This window comes from Megalobrama amblycephala, linkage group LG1 (assembly GCF_018812025.1).
Source record: "Megalobrama amblycephala isolate DHTTF-2021 linkage group LG1, ASM1881202v1, whole genome shotgun sequence".
Lineage (NCBI taxonomy): Eukaryota > Metazoa > Chordata > Actinopteri > Cypriniformes > Xenocyprididae > Megalobrama > Megalobrama amblycephala.
This window is the reverse complement of record NC_063044.1, coordinates 69,876,599-69,898,672: the sequence shown is the minus strand read 5'-3', so window position 1 is coordinate 69,898,672 and position 22,074 is coordinate 69,876,599. Positions and strand designations below refer to the sequence as shown.

General features: G+C 39.6%; 1 protein-coding gene across 1 annotated transcript; it reads left to right on the top strand.

Annotated features, from left to right (window-relative positions):
• Window positions 1–602: 602 nt before the first annotated feature.
• On the top strand, window positions 603–21,185 carry LOC125276608 (hepatitis A virus cellular receptor 1-like). Its single transcript, XM_048204277.1, has 13 exons — window positions 603–954; window positions 1,052–1,378; window positions 1,461–1,520; window positions 3,441–3,485; window positions 4,213–4,257; window positions 4,738–4,794; window positions 4,885–4,920; window positions 5,021–5,065; window positions 5,212–5,289; window positions 5,490–5,518; window positions 5,904–5,957; window positions 20,130–20,201; window positions 20,343–21,185. The coding sequence occupies exons 1-13, from the start codon at window positions 603–605 to the stop codon at window positions 20,460–20,462; spliced, it is 1,320 nt and encodes a 439-aa protein (XP_048060234.1). The 3' UTR covers window positions 20,463–21,185.
• Window positions 21,186–22,074: the final 889 nt, after the last annotated feature.

Below are 22,074 nucleotides of genomic sequence, written 5' to 3'. Positions count from 1 at the left end.
AAAAAGGTTTTGACCGCAACAGCCCGAAAGTGATGAACACATGTGAGACTTCCTTTTAAAGTAGGCCTATGTATTGGATACTAAATGAGACATTATACACGGTGGTGTTTTGTGGAGTCAATAAACTGTGTATGGTGATGCAATGGAAGAATGGTCTTCTCATTTCTTCTGGAGGAAGTAAACAACGTAACATCAAAGCAAGAAAATTAGTCAACCTAATTACTGCGGGATCAAACAACTCAGTAACTTAAATTATCAGATTTAGCTCCTACAGTGTAAGAGAGCTGAAGAGAGCACTGTTCATTCACTCCCACACCTACATTACTGCTGTACTGAGACTCGAACCCATGACCTTCAGGTTACAAGACTCTCTAACCATTAGAGGACAGATTTATTAAACAGGGCATCTGAAAGGGAAACTCCTACAAATGCATTATTCAATAAGCTCAGCTGCAAAGATAACTGTGTCCACACCTTTTCAGTGCTAATTTCTCACTGTGTGACTTTAGTAAATCCTGACAGTAGATTTTTAACACCAAAAGAGGGTTTGTGCTGGAGTAAGCTGTTATAAATCTGACCACAACTGCCCCTAATATATCATAATGATCAGTCAAATATACTGTGTTTCAGGAATCAGTGGAGTGGATGAGACTCATGTGTTCAACAGTTCTGGTGAAAATGTCCGTCTGTCCTGTAATAATGCTCTTCCTGACTGTAAATCAACTACATGGACCTACAGTAACAGATCCACACATTCAGCAGTTGAACTGATTAATGGAGGGATAAAGAAGAAAGACACAGAGAGACATGAGAGACTGAGTCTGGGGTCTGACTGCTCTCTGAACATCAACAAAGTCAAAAAAAAAAAAGATTATGGATTTTACAGCTGCCAACAATATGTGAATGGACAAAAACAAGGAACTGATGCTTATGTTTATCTGCATGTTCTTCATGGTAAGTTTATGATTATGTGATCAGTTTAAAAAGAGCAGATTCTCCCTTTAAACTCACATGATGATTGAAGAGTCTGTGATTTGTGTCTTGTGTTCAGTTTCAGTGTCTCCATCATCATCATCATCATCATCCTCACAGACTGAGATCAGTCCAGGTCGCTCTGTGACTCTCTCCTGTCAGTTGTATTCATATGATGGATTCTCCTGTGATTATTGGGTCCGTTCTGAGGGACTTCATCTGTTGTGGGTGAATCAGGCTGGTGTTGATCTGAAGACAGACTCCAGATATCAGATATCATCAGATCACTGTATCATCACTCTGACTACAACACTCCTGAATGAAGATGACAACAGAGAGTGGAGATGTCAGCTTACTCTCAGAAATCAACTCCAGACCTCAGTCAGATACACTGTCAAGTATTCAGGTGAGAAACAACTATTACTACTGTAAAATATGATGTTAATGTCCTACAGATGAACATCTGAACATTCATCTTCTGATTCCAGTCAGCAGCTCAAACTCTGAGAAGAAATCAAGCCAAACTACAGCAGCAGCTCCTACACAAGGTTCATGATCACATGATCACTGTCACACATCATCAGTCTCTCACTTCACTGGTTCACACTGGCTTTAATTAATCCATCTTTTCATTTGTACAGAGAATCAGAAGACATTAAATACCCTAATCTCTGAGAGGACAGCAGCTGCAGTTGTATGAACTAACTATAGCAGCATTCATTATAAACAACATATAGCCTAAATGCAAAGCCAAAACCATTTTCTTTTTAAAAGTGTAACAAATGTGTTGGGCTTTCTCTCATTCAGCACTAATCCAAATGTTTCCATATTATTCGAGATGTAGGCTAACATTTGGTTGCTAAACTTTTACTTAGTAAACAAGTGTTTGTACTTCACTCTTGTTCAGTGTCCTCGTAAAGTTGCATTCTTCACATGAGCAAAAATGTGCTTGGCATAACAGCACAGTGAGGCGGTGGTCACGCTGAACTCGAGCAGTGTCATTATTATAGGCTATATTCGGTCGACTGCATTTTATTTTGATGAACAGACTGCAATATCAATTTAACAATCCAACTGATAGCCTGTTGTGTGTACAGTACAGGCGTGAGGCGCCGGCGCGATCACTTGGATTTTTTCCTTCAACAGCAGTAGGCTATAATACTCTGTCATTTAATTTTATTTTAACACTTAAAATTAAAACAAAACACAGTGCTTTTGTAAAATAAAGAAAACAAGGATGTGCTTTCGATCATTTCCGTGAACAGGTTTGTGGAGCGCAAAAATTAACCAGAATTCAGCACAGCCTATACTACGCAGTTTTTTCTTTTGTTAATATGTTAATTGATTGAAGTAACATAGCCTATGGTTCATTTAGACCTATTCCTTTTACAGCACAGCAGGTGCGATGTGACCATGAACAGGCTGCCATGATATTTTTAATAGGTCACGGACACATCCCTTCAGATTTAATTTAATAAGCCTACAATTTGCATGACATTGAGCGGAAATAAATCGTGTAATCGTGCCTGCTGTTACCAACATGTTCTCCAACCAATACGCCTATATAGGTCATTACTCAAAAATGAAAATACGACCCATAGGAGCGTTTACTAAATTTGCAACCTTATCGACAACAGGACACTTTCATTTTAATGCATTGTTCCCTTTTATCTGCATCTTATTTCTGGTTTTGCGTAGCTCAATTGGCAGAGCATTGCAACAATATGCAATCATGTGATCACGCGATCATGGGTTTGTAACACGACACTGTCATTATTTTTACGCCAGCTAGAGGGCACATGACTTTAAAACATAAATATAGGTCGCAATAAGGTGCTTAAATAGGGTCTGTATGTTCAGCATATCTGAATGACTATTTGTGACATTCTTGAGCTGAAAATGCCAGCGAGTGAAATAGCCTAACATCCAACTTTGATAACAGAATGCAGCAGAAATTTGATAATTATATAGTTACGTTTGACTGTTACGCATGCTAATTTTAGAAAATTGAATTTGGTGTTTTGAATTTGTTATTCATGTTGAAAACCTGAATCTGTATTTTTAAGAAATTAATATTTGCAGGCAAAAAATACGCCATTTGAAAATACAAAAGTAGAAAATTATGCCTTAAAATTTCTATTTCAAATGTCCAGGATTCAAGTTTAAAAAATTCCAATTCAAATGTATATAAATCTATATGGCCCTTTAATATTCAATGCTGTTAAAAGACCTTTATTCAAATTTACACAATTCAAATTGAGATCATTTTGTCATATTTCTAACTCAATAAAAAGCTAATGTAAAGAGTACATGTACTAGAGTATCGTATATATGTGATTGATAGAATTGAGTTTTTTTTTTTTTTTTTTAGCTCTGGACTACAGCAGCTGAAATAAATCAGTCTCAGTTTGTGAAAGAAATGTCTTGATGTTGTGTTCATGCATTCAAATATGATTTTGTTTTAATAGTTGTACCATCAACTACAGCATCAACACTGACTCCAACCTCTCTAGGTGTGTATGAAGATCATCCTCATTTCAGTGCTTGTTTTCACACTCTGGAGTTTTTCTAGAATCAGGATCTAAATGAACTCATTGTAGTGAAAATGAGCTCAGTGGACATCAGTATTGATATGACCCCCAGAGATGAAAGTCTCACATGCTGAGAATTATTGCTGCTCTGTAATTGGCCAAAATGCAGTGTTCGACTTTTCCGAGATCCTATACTCTTCCCTGTGGAACCTGGAAGTTGGACCTCTGACCTACTTTCAGTGCGATCTGAATTTCTGTGTTTTGAATTTTAGAAAATTGAATTTGGTGTTTTGAATTTGTTATCCATGTTGAAAACCTGAATCTGTATTTTTAGAAATTAATATTTGCAGGCAAAAAGTATGCCGTTTGAAAATACAAAAGTAGAAAATTATGCCTTAAAATTTCTATTTCAAATGTCCATGATTCAAGTTTAAAAAATTCTAATTCAAATCTATATAAAATGGCCCTTTAATATTCAATGCTGTTAAAAGACACTTATTCAAATTTACACAATTCAAATACAGATAATTTTGTCATATTTCTAGCTCAATAAAAAGCTAATGTAAAGAGTACATATACTAGAGTATCGTATATATGTGATTTATGGAATTGAGTTTTTTTCAGCAGATGAAATAAATCAGTCTCAGTTTGTTAAAGAATTTTCTTGATGTTGTGTTCATGCATTCAAATATGATTTTGTTTTTAATAGTTGTACCATCAACTACAGCATCAACACCGACTCCAACCTCTCTAGGTGTGTATGAAGATCATCCTCATTTCAGTGCTTGTTTTCACACTCTGGAGTTTTTAAATGAACTCGTTGTAGTAAAAATGAGCTCAGTGGACATCAGTATTAATATGACTCCCAGAGATAAATGTCTCACATGCTGAGAATTATTGCTGCTTTGTAATTGGCCAAAATGCAGCGTTCGACTTTTCTGAATATTTAATATTTTGAAGGCAAAAAATACGTTGTTTGAAAATACATAAGTAGAACAACTCAAATCTATATAAAATGCACAATTTACACATATTTCTAGCTCAATAAAAAGTTAATGTAAAGATTACATATATTAGAGTATCGTATATATCGTATATATGTGATTGATAGAATTGAGTTGTTGTTTCTTTTGGACTCTGGACTACAGCAGCTGAAATAAATCAGTCTCAGATTGTAAAAGAAATGTCTCGATGTTGTGTTCATACATTTCCATTTTGTTTTTAATCATTTTAGCATCAACTACAATAACAGCACTGATTCCAGATGTCACATCAAACTCTCTGGATCCAGGTGTGTATGAACATCATCCTCATGTTTTCATACTTGAGTTTTTGTCTTGATGTTGTGTTCATGCATTCAAATATGATTTTGTTTTTACAGCAACTACATCAACAACACAGATTCCAGCCTCTCCAGGTGTGTATGAACATCATCCTTATTTCAGTGCTTGTTTTCACACTCGAGTTTTTGTCTTGATGTTGTGTTCATGCATTCAAATATGATCTTGTTTTAATAGTTGTACCATCAACTACAGCATCAACACTGACTCCAACCTCTCTAGGTGTGTATGAAGATCATCCTCATTTCAGTGCTTGTTTTCACACTCTGGAGTTTTTCTAGAATCAGGATCTAAATGAACTCATTGTAGTGAAAATGAGCTCAGTGGACATCAGTATTAATATGACTGTAATATCGTCTCTCTCTCAGTGATTGTGATTGTTGTCGCTTCATTCGCTGTTCTCCTTCCTGCTCTTATTCTCTGGATGATTCGCAGAAAAAGAGACGGTGAGTTTTTACAGTTTCTCATATATAACAGACAAAAAGTCCAAAACATCTGATAAAATAAGCGTGTAATTTAGACAGAATTCCTCTCAGACAGAGTTTAATGTTTCTATTCTACAGCACTAGAATTCTTCTAAAATCAGTTTCATTGGAGACTGTATTATGTGTTTGATCATCAATATTCTCTTGACGTTATGTTTCAGATAACAGAAGAGGAACTGATGACTCTGAGGTGAGTATTGTAGGTCGATCCATGAGTTATTAGTGTTTATAAGCTCTGATCCTGAAATATGACACTCGTATTAGTCAGATTATATAATGATAGGTTAGTGTATTTGAACTGTTTCTGCTCTAAAACTCACAGATAAGAATAAATATGATGAACCAACGACACAATCAACATTTACATTCATCTACTGCCAGTGAACAATATGATTCATCTTCAATCATCTGTGTATATTTGTGTATATTTGACACTGTGGTGATTTTCCTGTAACATCCATTCATGTCACAAGGATCTGTCATCATAACGTCATTGTGGAAACTTGGCATCAATAAACCACACAAGAGAGGAGAATGCAGGAGGAGGATTTTACTAATAACTGCTCTTTTTACAGGATCAACAAACACGACCTGTCTATCCAACAGGACAGAACACTCTTCCTCAACAGGTAAATTCACACTCAACATAAGCACACACACCCCCTAGAGGACACAACTGGAACTGCCAGAATTGAACTCAGTCTACTACAGTCATGTCTGAATAATAGATTTAATCAAAACTTGTAGATGAAGTTGTCACATGATGCTCGTTTTACACATATTTTACATGAAACATTTGCAGCACCTGTGTAAAATCAACCTGGTCTCATTATTAATATGTACATATTAATACGTAACTTTCAAAGACACAAAACATCTCAGGTTACGCATGTAACCATGGTTCCCTGAGAACAGGGAACGAGAAATTGCGTCCTAGAATGCTAATGGGGAACGCCCTCGCGTGACAGGTGTCTGAAGTGAAAATGGCATCACACCAATCATATTGGCTGGTGACAGCCTATGACGTCATACTAGCAGGGAGATGCAATGTCTCATTCCCTGTTCTCAGGAAACCATGATTACATGTGTAACCTGAGACGTTCCCTTTCGAAAGGGAACTCGCACTGCATCCTAGAACTCTAATGGGGAACGAAATACCCACACCGCCATGCTGAGGGGAGTGCATGCCAAACATGGCTGAGAAACTCAAGCATCCGACCCCTTGGTCACAGGCTGTTAGTGACATAACTCCCTTCGGCCATTGCCTGAGCTAAGAGCCTTAAGGAGGCCTCAAGGGTAAAGGCCTACCAAAGCCTGCTCAGGCTTGGGACTAACTCTTCCAAAGAAGGAGTCCCTTTAAGGGAGAATGGCCAGAGTGCCATCAGAACTCCAGCCGGTCACTACCAGGAGGACAAGGGTCCACCTATAATGCCCCCATGGAGGCCGAACCGGCCCAAGTAAGACTAGTCAGGTCTACAACCTGTCTGAATAAACAGGATTTCTAGAATCTTCTACTAAGGAAGAAACCTTGTGCAAAGAACTGCAAAAATGGCAGCATCAACTCACCAGGCCAGAGATGGGCATCCCTAGGAGAAGAGCTCAGCAAATAGCCAGAAACCCTAAAGGAGGGGAGCAGACTACTCAACCTAGGATCTACAGAGTGAAGGAAGGCACTCTGGAGGCCGGGTACTCTAACTAGGCCAGTTGTGGGAGGATAAACAGAGACTGGGGTAAATGGGAGTCAAGATGTCTTCTTACATAGATGGCCAGAGAGTAACAACAGCCTAATCAACCGACCATACAGGGCGGCCTGCGAAGGCTTTAAACTCTCCAATCAGTCTTCAGGAGCTAATTCCAATGACCCCAGGTATAAGGGGAGAACCAGCTCAACCGGAACGAGTAAAAACCAAGCCTAGGACATAGCAAGCTGCAAGAGCACCCGAAGTAGGTGAGGATTCCCCTAAGAATCAAGGGAAAATGAACAGCTCAAAAATGGAGGTAACAAAAAGAGAAACCTACATTCTTAAAACCACACCCAGGCAGGCTCCTCAGAGCCAATACTTAAATGTAAGAAAGAAATGCAGGCTTGGGGTACTCGTCTGCATAGCATAGAAAAACAAAGGACCATAGTTTGTTTTTTAGCAAAAAGGATACCAAGCTCAGGGAGCGGAGGCTTCAGCAAAGGTGCACCCTCAAAGTGAGAGGAAGCCTGCAACACATATGAACCAACAGGAAAGCTAATAGCAAAAGCTCACTGCTTTGTCGCTGAGCCAATGCAAAACACCTTAGTTTTAAACAAAGAAACAAAGATAAAGGGGCCCCCGACCAGAAGCAACCCTGATGAGCAGGGAGGCAGAAATGATCGACTAGCAGGAGAGGCCAACCACTTTTACGGCAGACAACACTGCTGAACTAGCCAGAATAAGAGAAGGTCTGCCTTGGTTGGGCCAGAGGCGGCCCCAATGGCGGGCCGACCTCTGCTCATGACATCACTGAAGCTCACTGAAGGCTAAAACCCGAGTATAGAAACCAGAACTCGGGCACCTGCCAACTAGCACTCAGCAGGGCAGCGGCTTTAGCCTAGTGACTCTAACCAGAGGAGGCTGAAAGCAAAAAGCAAACCCCAAGGTAGCCAGAAGGCCAGCACGAGGGAACAAATAGCCCGAAGCTCAACGAGTGGCGGCCCCCACATAGTAAAGAGGGCCAACACACTCAGGTATGTCAAGGCGGCCTGAGAGAAGGCCGACGCTACAACCCAGCTGGACTGACGTAACAGCCAATACCACACAGTCATGAGTGACCAGAGCTCAAAGGAGCGGAGGTTCAAATAAAACCCCATCACTACACCTAACATCACTACACCTAACATCACTACACCTTCCATCAAGCTCCGGGGCCCCTAAGTTTCACAATAATAAAAATAAAAAGGCCTGCCAGCCTAGGCAGTGATCCTAGGTCACAGTAACCCAAAAGAAACTCCCATGGGGGGGCAGTGACCAGCTACACTCACCCAAAAACCAACCAGAGTAGAGGCCAAATGTAAACTGGGCCTGCCATACCCCAGTGATCTAAAAAATGTCTGTGCTCAAACCAAGCACTAAGCCAAGCCCTCAGAAAGAGTTACAAATTGTAAACCAATTCATTATCGGGCCCAGGCTTCAGGCCTGATGTCAGAGCGTTTGCAAGGAAGGAGGGAAGGGTACAGGGGGACAGGAGAAAAAGGAGGAGAGGGAGATGGAAACCCACGGCATGGAATACAGGATTTAAAAGCTGCTGAACGTGCCCTCGCCTCCCTAAACTTTCCAACCACCACCTCGAAGGAGGTCCTGAAAAGCTCAAGGGGCAAGTCCGGCGCATTCTCTTTCTCCCCGATGTCAGCCAGGTTCACCCACAGGTGTCTCTCCGTTGCCACCATCGCCGCTATCGATCGACCGATCGCGGCAGCAGTTTGTTTGGTGGCACGGAGAGCGAGGTCTGTGGTGCAGCGCAATTCAGCCACCGCATCAGGGGAAAGCCCCTGGCGCTCCATGAGCTCCACCTGTGAGCCCCACGACTTGAGTCTCCTCTCGGCCTCAGCGTGAGAAGGACCCGAGTCGCCAGGTGCAGATGCCTGTCCCACTTCCCTCGAGAAGATATATAGGCGAGAGCGGAGCGTCCGCATCGGCAGATGCTCGCAATGAACGCAAACAGTTCCCTCGAGAACTGAATGAGTGTGCTCTTCGCCCAGACAGTGAACGCACAAGTCTTGTGTCATCAGGCGTCAGATATCTCGGACACGGATCGGCACAATGCTTGAAACATTTCTCAGATATGATGCAAAAAGGTTCCTACCTCACAATGATCACAACAGACAAAACAGTCACTGAAGATGAAAAAAGGATGTCCTGTTTCATAGGCGCCCTTTTTATACTGTCGGGGCGTGCTAGTATGACGTCATAGGCTGTCGCCAGCCAATATGATTGGTGCGATGCCATTTTCACTTCAGACACCTGTCACGCGAGGGCGTTCCCCATTAGCGCTCTAGGATGCAGTGCGAGTTCCCTTTCGAAAGGGAACTAAATTTTTATATGTTTGGATAGATGCTGAAACGTTAAATATGGACATATTGGCAGCATTTAAGCTTAGAATTATCAAGTTTTTACAGCAAGAAAAAAGCTAAATATTTACAAATCTTTCATGTCATAAAGATATAAGGGAACACGGGGCACAAACTATCGCAGCATTAGTTGTAACATGCATGGTTTAAATACTTCCACACACGCTAGCATGAAGAAACTTAGTGTATTTACTAGTTGCCATATCGAGAATATATAGAGAAAAAATTGCGCCAAAATTCACTGATATCACTGAACATTTATTTAACAATAGCAAAAGTAAATTTCTTATTTAAGCTGTTTTTTCATCTATATTTTTTGTTTTTATTTAAAATTAGACAAATCTGATATTATTTTAATCTCCAATCTCTTGTTTAGCAGTTTGGGTAGTTGTTTAATGCTTCACTCACTATCAGAAGACACTAACCAGGTTTAAATTCCAGTTGCACAGATAGGGTTTGTTGTAACGCTGCGTTACAGTGTGCCCCCTGTTAGAACTATAATATTCTATACAGTTACGATACAACTGGCATAATCAACTTGAATGAATTTCTGTTGATAAACTATCGGGGAAAAAAGTGAATAAAGACTGAGAGGAAGAACCTGAACATCCAGAAAATATTATTTCAAGAAATGTTCAGCATTTTATTGTCTCATCTATTTGTCTCGTGTTCTGCTTTTGTTCAGCTCTGTGTTTTTCTGAATGTCTGGATATGTTTCTTCATCTGTTTGCCTGTATTGTTTTTACCAGTGCTGTATAGCTGTGTTTTACAGAGTGTTTGTTGTCAAACTACACAATTATTTAAATTTGAATGTCTAAAAAATGCTATTATTTTATATGAAAAAAATATATATACAGGTCCTTCTCAAAAAATTAGCATATTGTGATAAAGTTCATTATTTTCCATAATGTAATGATAAAAATTAAACTTTCATATATTTTAGATTCATTGCACACCAACTGAAATATTTCAGGTCTTTTATTGTTTTAATACTGATGATTTTGGCATACAGCTCATGAAAACCCAAAATTCCTATCTCAAAAAATTAGCATATCATGAAAAGGTTCTCTAAACAAGCTATTAACCTAATCATCTGAATCAACTAATTAACTCTAAACACCTGCAAAAGATTCCTGAGGCTTTTAGCCTGGTTCATTACTCAAAACCGCAATCATGGGTAAGACTGCCGACCAGAAGGCCATCATTGACACCCTCAAGCGAGAGGGTAAGACACAGAAAGAAATTTCTGAACGAATAGGCTGTTCCCAGAGTGCTGTATCAAGGCACCTCAGTGGGAAGTCTGTGGGAAGGAAAAAGTGTGGCAAAAAACGCTGCACAACGAGAAGAGGTGACCGGACCCTGAGGAAGATTGTGGAGAAGGACCGATTCCAGAGCCACCGTGCACAGGCGTGTGCAGGAAATGGGCTACAGGTGCCGCATTCCCCAGGTCAAGCCACTTTTGAACCAGAAACAGCGGCAGAAGCGCCTGACCTGGGCTACAGAGAAGCAGCACTGGACTGTTGCTCAGTGGTCCAAAGTACTTTTTTCGGATGAAAGCAAATTTTGCATGTCATTCGGAAATCAAGGTGCCAGAGTCTGGAGGAAGACTGGGGAGAAGGAAATGCCAAAATGCCTGAAGTCCAGTGTCAAGTACCCACAGTCAGTGATGGTCTGGGGTGCCATGTCAGCTGCTGGTGTTGGTCCACTGTGTTTTATCAAGGGCAGGGTCAATTCAGCTAGCTATCAGGAGATTTTGGAGCACTTCATGCTTCCATCTGCTGAAAAGCTTTATGGAGATGAAGATTTCGTTTTTCAGCACGACCTGGCACCTGCTCACAGTGCCAAAACCACTGGTAAATGGTTTACTGACCATGGTATTACTGTGCTCAATTGGCCTGCCAACTCTCCTGACCTGAACCCATAGAGAATCTGTGGGATATTGTGAAGAGAAAGTTGAGAGACGCAAGACCCAACACTCTGGATGAGCTTAAGGCCGCTATCGAAGCATCCTGGGCCTCCATAACACCTCAGCAGTGCCACAGGCTGATTGCCTCCATGCCACGCCGCATTGAAGCAGTCATTTCTGCAAAAGGATTCCCGACCAAGTATTGAGTGCATAACTGAACATAATTATTTGAAGGTTGACTTTTTTTGTATTAAAAACACTTTTCTTTTATTGGTCGGATGAAATATGCTAATTTTTTGAGATAGGAATTTTGGGTTTTCATGAGCTGTATGCCAAAATCATCAGTATTAAAACAATAAAAGACCTGAAATATTTCAGTTGGTGTGCAATGAATCTAAAATATATGAAAGTTTAATTTTTATCATTACATTATGGAAAATAATGAACTTTATCACAATATGCTAATTTTTTGAGAAGGACCTGTATTGTCTTTTTTTTTTTTTTTGAACTTTATTATGAATACACACAAAACACAAAGAAAAACAAAAACACATGAACAATGTCCTGAGAATGGGCTTCATACATTATTTACAATCAGAAACAAACAAATTAAGGCATAGATTGTGTCCTATTTCAGAAAGTCAATAGCTGGACCCCATCTTCTTTCAAAGGCTGTAACTTTTAGTTGCAGTTGTGCTGTCAACCGATCCATTAAATAAATTTGTCTTAACTTTTGTATCCATTGCGTAACGGTAGGTGGCTCAGGCTTTAACCAACAGATTGTTATCATTTTCCTAGCCGTCATTAGGAAGAGACGGAGAAGAAATGCTTGATCTTGTGAGAGGTTGTCTGGAAAAATGTCCAATAAAAAAAGTTTGGGAGTCAAAAGATATGTTCACTTTTAGTAAATTTTCCACAACGCCCTTAATGTCCCTCCAAAAGCAATGTATGATGGGGCAGTCCCAAAAAATATGAGTTTGGTCACCGACCAATCCACATTTCCTCCAACATTTGTCACTCATACTACTCTTGGTGAGGAAAGATTTCAACGGAGTCCTGAAAAACCTGATTTTCGTCTTCCAATCAAATTCCCTCCAAATCTGACTGCCCACACCCTTATGACAACCAGAACATATATTAACCCAAACATCGTCATCCATGGTAACATTCATCTCCATTTCCCATTGTTGTTTTATATGTTGTGTATTATCTGACATGTCAATCAACAATTTTTTGTACAACAAGGACATTTGTTTTTTCATTACACCACCATTTTCAATCAAATTAATAAAATGTTTCTCTATATTTGTAGGCTCACTTCTTATCAGGTCCCAGTCGTTATGTTTTGTAACATAGCTCCTTATTTGAAAATACTTATATAGATCACTTGAGGGCAACTTAAATTTCGCTCTTAGTTGGGCAAAGGCTTTAAATACTTTTCCATCAAACAATTGATTTACTGTGAGGAGACCTCTCTCAGCCCATCCCCGAAAACCGCTACTGTCTGATAAGGATGGGAGAAACTCAATATTTCGATCAATGGTCATAGCTCGAGATAAAGCAGTCTTTCCCTTCAGCAACTTTTGGACCTTATTCCAAATCTTTAAAGTATGTTTGACCCATAAATTCGAAATTTTTATTTTTTTCTGAGACTGCAGGTTGAGAAATGGGAGCTGAGAGAGAGAGATTCCCGGCACCGAATATTCCTCCATAGATACCCACTGTGACTCCGGATCCCGGATGATCCATGCCACCACAGCTTTTATTTGGGCAGCCCAATAATACAACTTGAAGTTTGGTAGATTTAAGCCCCCATTTTCCTTAGCCGACATTAAAATTTTTAGGCGCACTCTTGGTCTTTTGTTCTGCCAGATAAATTTTGACAATAGCTTTTCTAGAGATTTAAAAATAGATTGTGGTACAACAACAGGTAGATTTTGGAATAAAAATAATAGTCTTGGAAGAATATTCATTCTTATAGATTCAATTCTACCCAAAAGAGAAAGCGGTAGTACATCCCATCTGTTTAAATCAGATCTGATTTCCTTTAACAATTTGTCATAATTAGATGAAAACAACTGCTTAGTCCTGGGGGTAAGAATTACTCCAAGATATCTAAACCCCTGCTTGGAGTGTCTAAATGAAACAAGATTATCCAGCTGCAATGGCCAAGTCCCCACAATCATCAAGGCTTCGGATTTGTTTGTATTAATTTTATAACCTGATACCATACTGTATTCCTTAAGACTGTGAAGCAAAGCTGGAACAGAAGTAATAGGGTTCTCCAGAAATAATAAAATATCATCAGCGAAAAGTGACAATTTATGCTGAACATTTGATTCATCTCTTATTCCCTGTATGAGAGGATTGGATCTAATCAGTTCAGCTAACGGTTCTATACTCAAAGCAAATAGAGAGGGTGAAAGAACCTCACCCTGCCTGGTACCGCGTCCCAGTGGGAAAAATTTTGAACAGTGCCCATTAACCCTTACTCGTGACTTTGGATTCTTATAGAAAGTTTGGACCCACTTTATAAACATCTCATTAAAGCCCATGTGCCTCAATGCATTTTGTAGGAAGCCCCAATCCACCCGATCAAAAGCCTTCTCAGCATCCAAGCTGAGAAGCATTGATGGGGTATTCCTTTTCTGTGCCACTATTTGGAGGTTTAAAGCTCTTCGAACATTGTCGGTCCCCTGTCTGCTGGCGATAAAGCCAGTCTGATCGGGTTTCACAAGTTTTCTCATATATTTTTGCATTCTGTTTGCAATTATGGCAGTCAGTATCTTTAAATCCACGCAGAGGAGACTGATGGGGCGATAAGACGAGCACAAAGTAGGATCTTTACCATCTTTATAAATGACACTAATAATCGCTTCAGACCATGACTGAGGAGGATCCCCCTCTGAAAGTGCATAATTATAAACTTTATCCAAAAGAGGCGTAAGCTCTCCTTCAAACATTTTATAATATTCACCTGGGAGGCCGTCCACTCCCGGAGATTTATTATTTTTAAGTTTTAAAATACTGTTTTTTATTTCCTCTCTTGTAATTGGGCGTCAATAGATCGGCTTCCTCCTCAGTCAATTTATTAAGACATATTGAGTTAAAAAAATGATCTGTTTTTCCCCCCTTATTTTGACAGCTCTCTTCCTTATACAAATCTTGGTAGTAGGTGGCAAACGCCTTTGCCACATCCTTGGGTTGCGATAACATTTCCCCAGAATTTGGACACCTAATTCTATGGACAACACTGCCTGATTGAGCTTTTCGCAACTGAAATGCTAACAATCTACTTGCCCTATTACCAAATTCATAATACTTTTGATTTGTAAATCGAAGCTGCCCCTCTGCTTTATAGGTTAATAAATCATTTAATTTCTGCCTATTTTCTTTCAACCTATTAAAAGTGTCATTATTTTGTACTGTTTGGTAATCTTTCTCTAACAGTCTAATTTTATTTTCCAATCCTACTTTAATCTTGATGAAATTGCAATAATGTTTCCTCTCAGGACACATTTGGCTCCCTCCCATAACATTGATGGACTTACAGTCTCATTGTCATTAAATTGAATATACTCTAATAACCCTTTCCTAATTTGTTGTTGAATCGCTTCGTTATTTAGAATAGATACATTTGCTCTCCAGTATTTAAAATTATTATTTGGACTCAGCTTTAACGTCAAAGAGACTGGAGCGTGATCTGAGATGGTAATTGCTTCAATATTACATTGGGTCACTCTATAGGAATCTACACCTGTCATCAAAAACATATCTAATCTAGAGTGACTACCATGTACATTTGAAAAAAAAGTGAAATCTTTTTCCTTGGGATGCAAGCAACGCCAAAGATCTATCAAACCCAACTCGTCCATCAGTGCACAGAGAGTTAAAGTTTTCCTGGTCCTTGGACCAAAGTCAGCAGGGAGTCTATCTACATATGCTCTCAAAACACAGTTAAAATCTCCCCCTATAAGAACAGTCCCTTCAGCATTGTCTGCTATCAAGGATGCAATATTTTTAAAGAAAATTGGACAATCCTCATTTGGGGCATATAAATTCACTAAAGTCATTTTAATGCCCCTATACATCCAATAACCATCAGAAATCTCCCCTCCTTATCAGTAAAAGTTTTCTCATGGCATAAATACACTGACTTGATAAAAAGGATAGCAACTCCCCTTTTCCTCCCACTTTGATCCGAGGAGCTATATTGCTGATCTACCCACTCTCTCCTCAGCTTCATATGCTCCTTATCAAAAAGATGCGTTTCCTGTAGCATTGCTATGGCACAGTTAAACTTTTTCAGTTTGTTACGGCCCATGTCCAAGTTAAAAGCTCGTTTAAAATAATAACTCCAATTAGGACATGAGCCGCACACATGCAAGAGCCACAGACACCGGTAGTTAGTTTTCAGGACAATCGATCGCCCTCATTTAATTATAATAGAAACAAGGAATAAACAATTCAGAAATAATATTACATAAAATATTAGACAAAATCTTAACAAAAGAATTAACAGTAAACAGGTAGGGAAAAACAGCCAAAGAAACAAAGAACGCCTGCCTGGCTATTCTCACCGATAGTTCTTACCTAGCTTCCGATAAAGCAAGAGGAGTGAGTCTTCCGGGCCTCTGCTTCCTTCACTATACTTACTACATTAATAAACAGTGACCTGTTTAAGCAAATCCACTACCCGTTACTGTTAAAATTAAACATTAACCATATAAAGAAAACATCTCGAACAAAACAATGAAAAATCAAGAAAACAAACTAAACTACAAAAAACACAGACTAAGCGCCCCATGAGAGCGGACGATAGATGTTCAAAGGGACCGCATCGAGGGGAGAACGCAGAGAGAGACACCAGCGAGACCAGCCCAGCGAGAGAGACTCCATTGACGCCATCCACGCTTTTTATGCCGGAAACTCAGTGACGTCATCTTGCTTCCACCAATCCAGAGCTTCAACGCCACCTATGGGTCTTTAAGAATAAAAACTACACAGCCACGTAACACAGTTGATTCAGCACTTTTTTCCTTTTAATTGGACTACCTAGGCCTTTAACATTATACGTAACACAAATTAAACTATCCATCTGTTATTCTGTTGTATATTCAACTACTATAACCCTTTCTTGAATCTCGCAAGGATCACTATAAGAGGAGTCATTACTAAAAATAACAATATGGCCCATCAAAAGTCTCAGGACAAAAAAAACATTTACAAATGAACACACAAATAACAAATTGAACAATGTAGGCTTCCACATACCCGACTGGGTCAAAACGTGAATCTTTTGACTCAAACCTGAATGACCCAGTCCCCGATGTATCTTGGACAGAGGCTGGTGACTGGTCCTCCGTGGGGAAAAGAAAAAAAAAGATAAAACACGCCGTGTGCGGTATCGCTGTCGCTCCCAGAGCGCTTCGTTAGCGACTTGGCTGTGGATAGGTGGTCCTCCACTTAGTAGTTCTCGCGTCTCGTCCATATTGGAAATTCCCACTTTTCTTCTCCTAACTATACTAGTTTAATTAGATAGATGTACTCGGCGAAAATATAAATTAGTTATCCTTGTTGAAAAAGGCTTTAATTTCGGCGTTGGTGAGTGTCGCTTGTCCTCCAATGGGTCTCCTTCCCGCTGTATTCCACCCGTCTTGGCACAGCTCCATCTCCAGTCGCTCCCTCTCATCCACTCGGGCGTGCACCCCCAACTTCTCAAGCGCCGGCACAGCGTCTGCCAATGTCGGGTAGGTCTTCACGCCATCCTCCATAAAAACACACTTTGCCCTAATGTTCTTCATCTTTAGCTGCTTTACTGTATCACGCACCAGCGCCCTTTTCTTCTGCAGCTCGGGAGAGAAGTCATGATCGAAGTAGATCTGTTTTCCTTCGTACATAACTTTTTTCTGCTCCCAGGCCTGTCTCAGTATGATTTCTTTTACTGAAAAGTCCAGAAACCTAACGACCAGCGAACGAGGGGCTGCTTCAGGGGTTTTGGGCTTAGCAGTGAGCGCCCTGTGTGCCCTTTCAATGACGATGTTAAGATCAGGGGGAAGCTGAAGAACAGAATTAAGCAAATCATGTACGAACCGCTTAACATCTCTTCCCTCGCACCCTTCAGCCACATTATAAATTCTCAGATTGTTTCGCCCAAACGATTTTGCATATCTTCACATCGTGCATTCAAATCCATCTCTCGTTGCAGTAAGTGACGAAGGGCCCGCTCATGACGTCTGGCCGTGTCTTCATTAGCACTGATACGGTCCTCCGCCTCCGCGGTTCTCTTTTGTAGATCAATGAGCTCTCCTTTCAGTTCCCCGAAGGACGTTTCCAACCGTATTAAAGATAACTGAGTCTGAGTGTGTCCATCTTGGTTGTCTTTCCTCAGCTTTTCGAGCTCTGCCAGAATTTTTGACTCGGAGTCCCGCATGCTAGCATCCGATTGCGCACTTTGTGCTTGCATCAGAGTTAACTGCCTCAAGTTTTCGCCTTTTTCCTTAGCTGAGTCCTGTTTAGATTGTCCTCTACCTCTAGTTGTCGACATGTCGAATTTGTTAAGAATCGCCGAGTATTATACTGGTTTTATTAGGAAATTATTAAACTTTTGGACGGAGCGATTCCCTCACGCTGCTGTCAGCATGGCGTCACCCGGAAGTCCTCCCTATATTGTCTTTTATTCACAAAATATTTTAGTTTGTCATGTATATATATTTTTAATTCAGTCCAATAAAAATTTTAGCTGTCATATTGTCATGTTACAACGTGCCCCATCACATGTTACAATGTGCCCCACCTATGGGGCATGTTGTCACATTTCACTTCCCTTCTTTCGGGGTAAATAAAGAAAAAAGTATACACTGTATTAATGAAACAAAGCCACATATTTGTACCAGACATGTGTAAAATTAATGTGGAACAAAAGAAATCCCCTGAACCCTCAGTAGATTTTATCATTTTATAGATAAATGTAAGATCCCTAAACATACACATTTTATACATAATATTAAATGAATAAAACATAATGGACAGTGTAGGATGTATGGATGTGTAGGGAAATGACAATTTTAGTAACAATATAGCATTCAAAACGATATTTTGAGCTGCTAATCCTACACCTGTCCCTAAACCTACCCATAACCATTTCTTAAAACTACGAAATGTTATAAATAAAAGAGACAAACAGACAAACAAGCGTAATTACACAAATAATACCAACAGAACATAAGGGTTAAACAGCTCACTCAAAATATTTTTTAAACTACTCACGTCAGTTATGGCCACATCATTGTATATTTTATATTATCAATATGTGAATCCTTTGACCAGGTTACACATGACACGAGTGGTGGTCTCATTGTCACAAATTAATTTAGATGAGATTAGTTTAGATTAGATAGAACTGATTCAAGACAAGAGTGATTCCGTATGTCAAGGACTTCCGAAGCTTTGGTCACATGCTTTTTCAAACCGTAGATCTGCTCTCCGATTTGTTAGATATGGTGGAGAAAACAAGTCTGACCACCAGATGTCGCTAATGCGCACTGTGTTAAAAGCTTTGAGTAATGAACCGTTTTTCGGCACAATTTGATGAAAGCCTCAAATGCTTCAGAAAGCCTCAGTTTCCCATCACTAAGTAGGACACTCCAAATGCGACCTTCTTTCACAGGAATTCGAAGGATGCATGAGGCGTATCCAAAGTCCCTTTAAGTCAAGTCATTTCACTCAGCGGCCATCTTTGAAACGCCTCTCATGCATTCAAGTGCAGCTCCTATCTCTCTGAGTGGGGAAACACCAAATTCTCCAAAGCTGTTTGCCAAACTTTCGATTAAATTTCATATTAGCAATCACCAATGAAATCTGACAACAACTGGTCGCGTTCGGAGTGTCCTATTTACTTTTCTAAAATGATACAGCATCAATGACGTATGCAACCTTCAGATGCAACCTCCGGAGGACGCAGCCTTCAGCCACCTTTCCACTGCACACGACAAACAACAGCCGTTGGACCGGATGCCATTCATTTTCAATGGAGAGTAGTATGGGGAATGCGTGGAGTTCTGATCATATGCAAATGCGGGAATTTCGGATCCGATTTGATCTTCTTTGAAAGAAGATTTCTTTGTTGAAATATTTGAACTTCTGCGGCTAGACCGTATGCGACCGGCCGACCGTGACCGTGACTATGAGCGCGAAGCTAGAATTACCAATATTTGAACACTTTAACATTATTCTGTAAACACTAGTTCTAAAAAATGGTGGTTATTAATAATTGTCAGAAAAAATATATTCTATAATTAAATAATTTTTTATGTTGATTAGCTCTATAAAATCTGGTCATGGACCAGCACTTGACCAGCATAAACCAGCTCAAACCTGCATACCAGCTTCTAAACCTGCCTTAACCAACATATGCTGTTTTTTTCAGCAGGGAGATGAATAAACTGCGTTTAATAAATGCGACTAAAAACATGTATTGATATGACAATTTAATACAACAGAATCAAAACATTAATGCCACGATTTTAATATTAATACATGGGATACACATTCACACTTGGATATACGTAAATAATTTATTGCTGTCAATACGTACATTTTTTTATTTATTTTTTTTATGCTATAAATACGTCAATATTGTACGTATTTGTGAGTATGAAAATGCAAGTAAATGTATGTGTAATAGAACCACACTTTACGTAAAAATACACACGTATTCTCATGAGATCATGTTGTTAAAGTAGTAGTGATGGAACGGCCTTTAATATCTTGGTTTGTCATATTTCCATTGGTGTTTAGGAGCAGACAGATGATCATGTGACTTATTCTGAGGTCACTGCGTACAGTAAAAACCAAGACCAAAAGAAGAAGGTGAGAAACACTTCCTTGATGTTGTCCAGCTTCTCTCAACATGATAGTTTGTGGTTTCTTCTGAATTTGTGTCATGAATTGAGCTCAAACATCATGCTGTAATAATTGTGTGTTGAAACAATAACTGTGATGTTCATTCAGGTTCGCTGTGATGATAAAGTGACTTATGCTTCCATCAGAGGAGCAAAAGCTGGATCTCAGGAAAACTGCAGTGAACTTTATGCCTCTGTGAACAAGAACCATCACAAATCAGTCAAATAATGACACAAAAACCACATGAGCAGAAGAATATGAATCTAATAGAACTTTTTTAATTGGGTATGCTGTCATGTCAAAACTGTGGCCGGTGCATGCATAGCTATACTGTAATTGGATTTGTTTATTATAAGCTGAACGTACGCGTTCACTCTATAGTGTTAGATAATCAGTTGCTCACTCTCTTGACACACAGTAAGAAGTATTTCTAATATGTTGGATATTATATTGAAAGTAGCCTATATTTACCTGTTGAGACATGCCTTCATCATCACCTGTAAGAGCTGGAATTGTGTTGTTTGTGTCAGACGCGACACGCAAAGAGTCGTTTTGCAAAATATGCTGTATTTTTTATTCCTCTAGGAGTGCAGCACAAACTGCATAGCCTATGTCACCTTTGAACACGGCACTTTTTTTGAAAATAGGCTAATTTTCCAACTCCCCTAGAGTTAAACAGTTGAGTTTTACCGTTTTCGAATCCATTCAGCCGATCTCCGGGTCTGGCGGTATCACTTTTAGCATAGCTTAGCATAGTTCATTGAATCTGATTAGACCGTTAGCATCTCGCAGCTTGCACTAATTATGAGAACAGCCAAAGCTAAATGATGATGTAAGCATTTATCACATGACAGGAATAATAATTTAGTGTTTGAACCGCTTGATCAGCTGCTTTCAGCAATGCTTGTAATATTATATTTTATTTGTCAATAATAAAAAATGTCAAACATGTGTATTTATCTCCATCATTACACATTTTCTTGAGCAGACTCTTGTTCACTCCTTTAAGTGCACTAATGTAGGGAACAGTGAATGAAGGTATAGAGCGCAGTTTCAGATACAGTATTTTACTACAGTATTCCAGCTGTATATCGATGGAAGAAAACTTTAACGTCATTCACTTCCAGAACCAATTCTACATAAAATCAACCTATTAATTCCATTATATCAGTATTCTGTGAACCTCAGATGATTCACAAACATTAGTTTACCTGACAAGTTTTCATACATGACATTTTGTACAGTCTGGATGCTGTCAGTAGATATTTAACGTTTCAAGTGTCTGTCAGCGGTTCTTTGGGCTTTCAAATCGCAAAGGCACAGACCTTGACAAAACTTCTACTCTTATTGTAGTTCAGCCCCTCCCTCTACAACTGTTTGTTTCCACTGAAGAAACAGGATTCTCACGCTCTTAGAAGACCTGGATATAATTAGACCTTCATGTCTAAAACCACTAAAACACACTTTCTTTTGTCCTCTTTGTGTTCTGGCTTTGAGTTCTAGTGCTTTCAAAGCTGTTTTCATAACCTTTGTCCAGTTTTAATTGAGCGATGTACACTTGCATGTTTTCTGGGGTGTTTTCAGAGCGGTCAGCTCACTGTTGAGGTCTGGAAACATGTTTCTGCTGACGTGAGAACTCTGTTAGTTTGACCACACACTTAAAGAAAGAAGAGGAACTGAGATCTGATCATCTCTGAAGCCAGTTTGGACTGATGGGTGTGAATTCTCACACATTTTGGGGCGTTTACACGACAGTTTTCGAGAGATGCCCAAACTGTGCCCGCAGGCCAGATGACGCAAACCAACATGAGTTCCTGGAAATTAGATAGAAATGTTCAGG